Source organism: Primulina huaijiensis, chromosome 9 (assembly GCF_012295235.1).
Source record: "Primulina huaijiensis isolate GDHJ02 chromosome 9, ASM1229523v2, whole genome shotgun sequence".
Taxonomy (NCBI): domain Eukaryota; kingdom Viridiplantae; phylum Streptophyta; class Magnoliopsida; order Lamiales; family Gesneriaceae; genus Primulina; species Primulina huaijiensis.
In genome coordinates, this window is record NC_133314.1 from 15,087,051 (window position 1) to 15,097,055 (window position 10,005).

At 38.8% G+C, this 10,005-nt stretch overlaps 1 protein-coding gene and 1 long non-coding RNA gene across 2 annotated transcripts; both read right to left on the reverse strand.

The window, feature by feature from the left end:
* Nucleotides 1–1,093: 1,093 nt before the first annotated feature.
* On the reverse strand, nt 1,094–2,880 carry LOC140985053 (uncharacterized). Its single transcript, XR_012176689.1, has 3 exons — nt 2,744–2,880; nt 2,099–2,147; nt 1,094–1,378 (listed from the first exon to the last, which is right to left on the reverse strand). It is a non-coding gene; the product is annotated as an uncharacterized lncRNA (long non-coding RNA).
* A 4,643-nt stretch (nt 2,881–7,523) lies between these two features.
* Nucleotides 7,524–9,338, reverse strand: LOC140983901 (uncharacterized). Its single transcript, XM_073451056.1, has 3 exons — nt 9,305–9,338; nt 8,476–8,583; nt 7,524–7,905 (listed from the first exon to the last, which is right to left on the reverse strand). The coding sequence occupies exons 1-3, from the start codon at nt 9,325–9,327 to the stop codon at nt 7,524–7,526; spliced, it is 513 nt and encodes a 170-aa protein (XP_073307157.1). The 5' UTR covers nt 9,328–9,338.
* Between the last annotated feature and the right edge of the window lie 667 nt (nt 9,339–10,005).

Here is a 10,005-nt window from a genome sequence, read left to right on the forward strand (position 1 = left end):
GATCATAACAAAGTCTCGTCATTTGATTCTTGTACACAACATCATACTCTTGCTCACATTCCACATCAGATTTTTCACTATATTTTACCCTATTTCTTATCAATTTTTTCCATCTCATTTTTATGTATTTTGATGGTATCTCATGCACATTCATAAATTTTATAACAAACAATATATGTCTACACAAAACTCTTGCCATTTCAAAATAATGACAAGTGCATTCGATCTCATTATTTTCCACATCAAAGGTAACATTTCGAATTCGTTTTGATTGTCCTAGAGATCTTATATCAAACTTCAATGGATCGTCAGATAATGAAGGCAATGAATCAAACTCAATGTTCAAAGAACACACTAGAAGGTTTTATCCTAGCCTCTGACATTGCTCTTAAAGTTTCACCTTGAGCGTATGAAACTTTACGAGCTGATCTTAGCAAATATCTTTGGCTTTCATCAACCATTTCATGATTATGTTCAACTTCAAAAATCGTCACTCTCCAAATTTCATTTTTTTCCTTCGAATTCTTAATCTTGCCTTACATTTGGTTCTTTTTTCTAATTTATGATACAACGGTATATTATTATTTGCACTCTGCTTTCCATCTTTTACTCCTGAGATGAACACTCAAACTCTTTCATATAAAGATCTTTAGAACCATTAAAATATGCTTATTTTTCTCTTCGAGCACTAAAATATTTATTGTGTGCATACTCACAATATAATAGATATGCATCACCAATAATTTTAATAGTTTGATCAACTGCTAACCTTTTTTCAAATTCTTCAATCATGGACATATACGGTTTTTTATCAACATTTGACGCATCACATTCTTCTCGATCGTGCACCATCGAATCTAATACAAACTGTGAGGCCCATTTACTCTAATGACAATTAATGATCAAACAATAATGGTTTGATATAAATCCGCAGCGAAAAAAGGTTTAAAATACTTTAAAACGGACCTCAAAGCCTAGAAAAATTTCGGCATGACCTCCACGCAAGTAGGACATCCCGAAAACTCAAGCAACAGTATATATCAAAATATACTCCAACTAGAGTCATTAAAACAAAACCGAAGTTAAACATCCTATAGTCGCACTGGCCAGGACTAAACAGAAATTAAAACTTACCAAATACTCACCAGATCATAAGAATCACATAGTCGACTCAGAAAATCACAAAACAACCAAATGCCACTACAGATACACGGGGCATCTCCCCGGCAAATAAAATACAATACAAGACTGAAACAAACTCAAGACATACATATAGACTAACTGGGAGACTCCACTAAACAGAACCAAGCAATCCAACCTCAATCCCGAGCTCCACTGGCGGAACCTCGGCCTGATGCTGCAATACGACTCGGGAGATCTATCATGGTGCTCAATAGCAACCACAGCAGCCCCCCAGTAAACAACTGAGGTTAGGATTCTGGTATGAAACAGTTCAACAATAACAACAATAACATAAATCATGCATAATCATATAATGAAATGTAATATGCAATGCATAAAAGGCTCAACGAATAGTCGGGATAACAGGAGCCAACAAACGGTACTATAACAACTGGAATAATGCTCGAACAACAACACAGGGGAGCTACATCGTCATGCCGCTAAACCGCCCTGCCAAGTATGCGAGGTATGCCAAGCTGTGCTGAATAACACCCTTGACTCGGCCTCCATATAGCTGATCCGCTATAACATGATGGCACAACAGAACAAACTAGATGACACAATCCCAGCGCTCACCTCAAAAGGCTGCACTATCCACGGGATTGTTCAATCACATCTACGGTCTCATGTGTATAGGCCTATCAGTCACAGAATGATCCCGAGATAAACAACAGTGCCAGATAACAACGGATATCAACAATGGGCTAACAAGAACGATAGGGCTCAACATGAATGTGACAACAGTATGCCCAATGCTAAATGCCAATAATATGTCACAATAATAAACATATATCACAACAAAGGCATTTAACATATTACAACAGTCAACAAATCATAAACACGATCCATGTAACACAGAATGACAATTAAACATAATTTATGTTTTACCGTCGTAAATTACCGAGCTGTAACATACCTATACCAACTTGAAACTCCCATATCAACTTCTCTTCAAGACTCTCGGCCTAAACAACACCACAATAAGCCGATCATGAAAACTACATTCCATACCAATGTCTGATTTGGCACAAAAGAGCATAAAATTTGTATCTCGCTCAATATTAACGCAAATCAATATCCGCCAATTGGAAATGAAAGATAATCAAATATCTAACTTTTTCTAGAAGAAACCATTTCCATAATCCTATTAGATAAATCCCAGAATTAACAAGAAGACGCTACTCCATACGCACTTCACGGCAGAATTATGTAATTGAGCAGTTTCGGAAAAATAAGCATAACTATCTCAATTCTTAATGGAATCTAACGAATCTTATATCATTACGAAGACAACACATAGTCTACAACTTCTGTTTGAATCACAAGTTCAGAATCAGATTGCATATATGCCATAATCCGAATTATAGTAGGTACTCTGCATAGTTCAATTTCGAATCTGGTTTTGACACATTTTCGTAGAAAAATCATAACAAATCCGTTTCGAATCGAAATCCAATGCTTCTAGTGGCTATGAACAGCTAACATAAAGCACTACAAAGTTTGTTTTGATCATTTCTACCAATTCAAAATACAAAAATCGTAACAACCCAAAAACTCTCACCCAAAAACTGGAAGAATTCGCGCAGAAACAGAGCACCGGAACAGCAACTTTGATCTACCCGTATGCTTGCTCAAAATTCGCGATTTCTGTCTTGAATCGAAGCTTAGGATGTTAGGAAGACACCCCTTCAGACCGATCTTTTCAACGCCGGACGGAGGAGATATATCGATTTTGCCACAGCTGCTCCAAGGGTTACGGCAATAGAGTTTTCTTCTTCCTTCTTTTTCCTTTTCTCTCGATTCTTCCTTCTCTTATTTGCTAAGTTGTGTGTGTATGTATATGTATATATATATATTGTGTATTTGATTATTAAAATAGTAACTCAAGCCCATTTATCCCGGTCAAAATTTATTTTACTCTCATGTGTTATTTAAACTCTATATGTATTTTATGTCGTTAAATTCTTCGATATTCTAAAATACATATTTTTAACACACTTTTTGAATTTATTTGGAATAAATAACTATTTTAATTTACAACTCAATAATTATTCTAATTATACCAAATTACCGGATAATTAATTACAGGGCCTTACACTTCTCCACCCCTTAAAACAAATTTCGTCCTCGAAATTTCTGTTTATACACATACAGCTTACACACAATACGAAACCAACAATACATTATTAGGAATCAAACAGATATGGATAAGAAGCTCGCATCTTCTCTTTTGTTTCCACGTTGATTCTTCTACACCATGCCTTGACTACCGGACACGTACAAGTGGTATAACTTTATTGCGTAAAACTTTATCTTTACGATTCAAGATACAAACAGGATACTCAGTATACGATAGAGAAGGATCAAGTTCAACCTCATCAGGCTGAATCACATGAGATGGTTTCGGGCTCATACTTACGCAACATAGAAACATGGAAAACATCGTGGATGCCAGACAATGACTGGGGCAAATCCAAACGATAAGCGCAAATCCCAATACGCTCAACAATCTCGTAGGGACCAATGAAACGAGGTGACAACTTACCTCTCATATCAAAACGAACAACACCTCTAAACGGAGAGATTCTCAGAAATACAAAATCTCCAACTTGAAATTCTAGAGGTTGACGACGTCTGTTAGCATAACTAGCTTGCCGATCTTGGGCAGCTTTCATTCTCTGACGAATCAACTGGACTTTATCATGCATTTCCTGAACAATGTCAGGTCCAGTCAACTACTTCTTACCAAATTCATCCCAACAAAGAGGTGATCGACATCGTCTGCCATACAAAACTTCAAAAGGAGCCATACCAATAGTCACCTGGAAACTGTTGTTATATGAAAATTCTACTAGAGATAAAGCTTCCTGCCAACTGTCTTTAAAATCCATGACTACAGCTCGAAGCAGATCCTCGAGTGTCTGAATCGTACGCTCTGTCTGACCATCTGTCTGAGGATGGTACGCAGTACTCATCACAAGTCGTGTACCCATTTCTTTTTGAAAACTAGTCCAAAACTTTGATGTGAATCTAGGGTCACGATCTGAGACTATTGCAACTGGAACTCCATGTAGTCTCAAAACATTTTCAATATACAGATGAGCAATCTTCTTGTACGAATACGTCCTCTCATACGGAATAAAGTGTGCCGATTTAGATAACCTATAGACAATCACCCAAATGGCATCAAAATGACGAGAAGTACGTGGCAAATGCGTAACAAAATCCATAGCCACGTGTTCCCAGTTCCACTGAAGAACCTCAAGACTATGCAGTAATCCTCCAGGTCTCATTCGTTCTGCTTTGACTTGCTGACAGATCATACAACGAGACACAAACTCAGCCACATCCTTTTTCATATTCTTCCACCAAAACTGAGGCCGTAGAATATGATACATTTTCCTGCCTCCTAGGTGGATACTATATCAAGTACAATGAGCTTCTTTAAGGATGGCTGTACGCAATTCAGGAATATCTGGGACAACCAACCTACCATTTAACCGAAGAGAATCATCTGAGTGAATTGAGAAACCAGATTGGTGTCCTTGAGATACTAACTAATAAGATTTCAGAACTCGATCATCAGTTTTCTGAGATGACTTTACAATCTGAATCAACTCTGGCTCAACAGAAATCTGAGATACACAAACAGCATTACCTTGGATTTGAAAATGCAACCCAGAAGTGCAAATATCATCTCGTAACTTAGAAACATGAATCGATGATAAATTAACATCAACAACCTTACGGCTCAAAGCATCGGCAATGACATTCACTTTTCCCGGATGATACTGGATCTCACAATCATAATCTTTCAAAAGATCCATCCAACGTCTCTGTCTCATATTCAGATCTGACTGAGAGAACAGATACTTCAAGCTTTTGTGATCAGAATATATTACAAATTGCTCCCCAAACAAATAATGTCTCCAAATCTTGAGAGCAAAAACGATAGCAGTCAATTCCAAGTCATGAACATGATACTTAGACTCATGCGGTTTCAACTGACGAGAACCATAGGCCACAACTCTGTCATGTTGTATCAGAATACAACCTAATCCTCTATTTGATGCGTCGGTACAAACAACGAATCCTCCCGAACCACTTGGAATTGTAAGAACTGGTGCAGAAGTCAATCTCTTCTTAAACTCGACTAAACTTGACTCACATTCATTAGACCAAATGAATCTCTGATTTTTCTGAGTCAGTTGAGTGATAGGTCTAGCAATCTTTGAGAAATTTTCGATAAATCTTCAGTAATAACCAGCTAAACCCATGAAACTACGAATCTCTGGCACAGTGGTCGGTCGTGCCTAGTTCAGAACTGCTTCCACTTTACTTGGATCGACAGAAATACCATGTTGAGATATGACATGGCCCAGAAACACAACTTTATCTAACCAAAACTCACACTTGGATAGCTTGGCGTACAACCGCTTCTTTTGAAGAATTCAAAGAACTAATTTCAAGTGTTTGGCATGCTCTTCCTCAGACTTGGAATAGACAAGAATGTCATCGATGAATACAATCACAAAACGATCGAGATATTTACGAAATACTCGATTCATCAAGTCCATAAACACAGCAGGAGCATTGGTCAAACCAAAAGGCATAACCAAACCAAAAATTCAAAGTGTCCGTATCTCGTGCGAAAAGCTTTTTTCGGCACATCTTCTTCTCTGACTCGCACTTGATGGTACCCAGAACGGAGATCAATCTTAGAATACACCGAAGTACCTTGCAACTGATCAAATAAGCCATCAATCCTAGGAAGTGGATATTTATTCTTGATAGTAGACTTATTCAATTGCCGATAATCAATACACATCCGCATCGTACCATCTTTCTTCTTGACAAATAGAATCGGTGCACCCCACGGTGAAGAACTCGGACGAATATAGCCTTTACTCAACAAATCCTGTAATTCTTCTTTCAGTTCTTTCAGCTCAACAGGGGCTAAACGATATGGTGCTCGAGATATGGGTTCAGTTCCTGGCATTAATTCGATACTGAATTCAACTTCTCGTTCTGGTGGAAAACCAAGAATCTCTTCTGGAAACACATCAGGAAACTCACAGACTACAGGAATATCAGAAATTCGTCGCTCATCCTGCAATAGATCCACAGCATAAACCAGAAAACCTTCAGGACCAGAATCTAACAATCGATTCATCTCAATGGCAGAAACTAGAGGAATCTTGGCTTGAGAACCACGACCATAGAAATTCCATTTATGTGCAAAGCTAGGTCTGAAACGAACTATTCTTCGATAACAGTCAACAGTGGCATGATTACCAGTCAAAACATCCATACCAACGATGCAATCAAAGTCATGCATAGGTAGAACTATGAGATTCAGATACAGAACATTTTCATCGTGAAACAAAACAGCATTGAACACCACATTATCAGTGATAATCATTTTGCCCATCGGAGTAGCAACAGATAGATTGGAATTCATACTAGTTGTGCGAAGATCATACGAAACAACGAATGCATGAGAAACAAAGGAATGAGATGCTCCGGTATCAAATAACGCTCGTGCTATAAAACCACATAAAGTACAGTTACCGGCAATGACAGTATCTGGAGCTGCCTGAGCCTCATCCTCAGTCAAGGCAAATACATGAACAGATGACTGATTCTGTTGACCACCTTGCCCTCTACTCTGATGCGAAGGGCGACTAAGCTGATGGGAAGACTGGGACGCTACTGGAATTCTATTACTTTGAGCTCCACTACCTGCCTGGGCTGATTTCCCCGTCTTACTGGGACAAACTCTAGCAAAATGACCTGACCGACCACAGTTATTACAAACTCATTGAACTCCAACACACTGAGTACTAGAATGCTTGCCTCCACAGTGATCACAGTAAGGTCCACTATAACGATATCCACCACAGTTCCCCGAACTCCCTGAACTCGAAGAACTAGAACCAAGCTTCTTAAATTGTTTCCCACGTGGACGAAGAGATGCAGAACCAGATTGATTGAACTGTTGTCTTCCCGAATGATGATGTTGGGTAGGCACTCAATTGCCACTCCTCTTAAGACTAGCTTCAGCCCTTTTTGCTATTTCCATTGCTTCAAGATAATTCAGTGGCTTACCGGTAGAAACAAAAGGGTGCAGATGATCGTTCAATCCTTCAATGAAACTTTCAATGACATCAACCCGACTCGCAGCAACATGATGAGCATATCTCATCATAGCATAAAAAATTATCCGCATACTCCGCAACTGACATACCGCCTTGTTTCATGTTATGAAACTCTGAAGCCTTAGAGCTATAAAATGATGGAGGACAATAACTTTCCTTAAACTTCATCTTGAATATATCCCACTACAGAGCAATTCTCTGCGCATCTAAGGTCATTAATGTAGTAGACCACCACATTTTGGCAAGATCTTTCAACTGATGCACAGCTAATCTCAATCGACACTCTGGAGGATACTCAATCAAATCAAACAATTCCTCAATCTCAGAAATCCACAATTCTGCTTTCTCGGCTCCCTCCGAACCACTGAATCGATGTGGATGCATAGAATGGAAACGCGCAACTAATTCATCCATCCTAAGCTGGTCTAGATGATCAGCAGCTTGCTCAACAAAAGTATCATCAACAACACGGACACGAGCTCTACCACGTCCACGACCTCGACCACGAACTCGACCTCGAGCTAAAGGAATCCCATCAACAGGAATTTCTCCACCACCCTCCATTCTATAAGATAAAACACCAAAACTATTAGAATGGAAGTAAACAAATCATATAATCACATAAGCATGTTGTCAAGTATCATACACAGGCGCAACAACCATTTTAGTGCCAAGACTCGAGTGTCCTAGACGCTAGTTCGAGCGTATCCCACTTTACGCTCTGATACCAAGATGTGAGACCCATTTACTCTAATGACAATTAATGATCAAACAATAATGGTTTGATATAAATCCGCAGCGTAAAAAGGTTTAAAATACTTTAAAACGGACCTCAGGGCCTAGAAAAAATTCGGCATGACCTCCACGCAAGTAGGACATCCCGAAAACTCAAGCAACAGTTTATATCAAAATATACTCCAAATAGAGTCATTAAAACAAAACCGAAGTTAAACAACCTATAGTCGCACTGGCCAGGACTAAACAGAAATTAAAACTTACCAAATACTCACCAGATCATAAGAATCACATAGTCGACTCAGAAAATCACAAAACAACCAAATGCCAGTACAGATACACGGGGCATCTCCCCGACAAATAAAATACAATACAAGACTGAAACAAACTCAAGACATACATATAGACTAACTGGGAGACTCCACTGAACAGAACCAAGCAATCCAACCTCAATCCCGAGCTCCACTGGCGGAACCTCGGCCTGATGCTACAATACGACTCGGGAGATCTATCATGGTGCCCAATAGCAACCACAGCAGCCCCCCCAGTAAACAACTGAGGTTAGGATTCTGGTATGAAACAGTTCAACAATAACAACAATAACATAACTCATGCATAATCATATAATGAAATGTAATATGCAATGCATGAAAGGCTCAACGAATAGTCGGGATAACAGGAGCCAACAAACGGTACGATAACAACTGGAATAATGCTCGAGCAACAACACAGGGGAGCTACATCGTCATGCAGCTAAACTGCCCTGCCAAGTATGCGAGGTATGCCAAGCTATGCTGAATAACACCCTTGACTCGGCCTCCATACAGCTGATACGCTATAACATGATGGCACAACAGAACAAACTAGATGACACAATCCCAGCGCTGACCTCAAAAGGCTGAACTAACCACGAGATTGTTCAATCACATCTACGGTCTCATGTGTATAGGCCTATCAGCCACACAATGCTCCCGAGATAAACAACAGTGCAAGATAACAACGGATATCAACAACGGGCTAACCAGAACGATAGGGCTCAACATGAATGTCACAACAGTATGCCCAATGCTAAATGCCAATAATATGTCACAATAATAAACATATATCACAACAAAGGCATTTAACATATTACAACAGTCAACAAATCATAAACACGATCCATGTAACACAGAATGACAATTAAACATAATTTGTGTTTTACCGTCGTAAATTACCGAGCTGTAACATACTTATACCAACTTGAAACTCCCATATCAACTTCTCTTCAAGATTCTCGGCCTAAACAACACCACAATAAGCCGATCATGAAAACTACATTCCATACCAATGTCTGATTTGGCACAAAAGAGCATAAAATTTGTATCTCGCTCAATATTAACGCAAATCAATATCCGCCAATTGGAAATGAAAGATAACTCAAATATCTAACTTTTTCTAGAAGAAACCATTTCCATAATCCTATTAGATAAATACCAGAATTAACAAGAAGACGCTACTCCATACGCACTTCGCGGCAGAATTATGTAATTGAGCAGTTTTGGAAAAATAAGCATAACTATCTCAATTCTTAATGGAATCTAACGAATCTTATATCATTACGAAGTCAACACATAGCTCTACAACTTCTGTTTGAATTAGAAGTTCAGAATCCGACTGCATATATGCCATAATCCCGAATTACAGTAGGTACTCTGCACAGTTCAATTTCGAATCTGGTTTTGACACATTTTCGTAGAAAAATCATAACACATCCGTTTCGAATCGAAATCCAATGTTTCTAGTGGCTATGAACAGCTAACATTAAGCACTACAAAGTTTGTTTTGATCATTTCTACAAATTCAAAATACAAAAATCGCAACAACCCAAAAACTCTCACCCAAAAACTGGAAGAATTCGCGCAGAAACAGAGGACCGGAACAGCAACTTTGA

Excerpts from the sequence above, each read along its gene's own strand:
- LOC140983901 (XM_073451056.1), bottom strand. The coding sequence starts at position 9,327 with ATGGGAGTTTCAAGTTGGTATAA. Across the intron at positions 8,584-9,304 it reads GGAGTTTCAAGTTGGTATAA|ATCTCCCGAGTCGTATTGTA; the intron begins GTATGTTACAGC and ends GCACCATGATAG. Across the intron at positions 7,906-8,475 it reads GTCTCCCAGTTAGTCTATAT|AATGGAGGGTGGTGGAGAAA; the intron begins GTATGTCTTGAG and ends TTTATCTTATAG.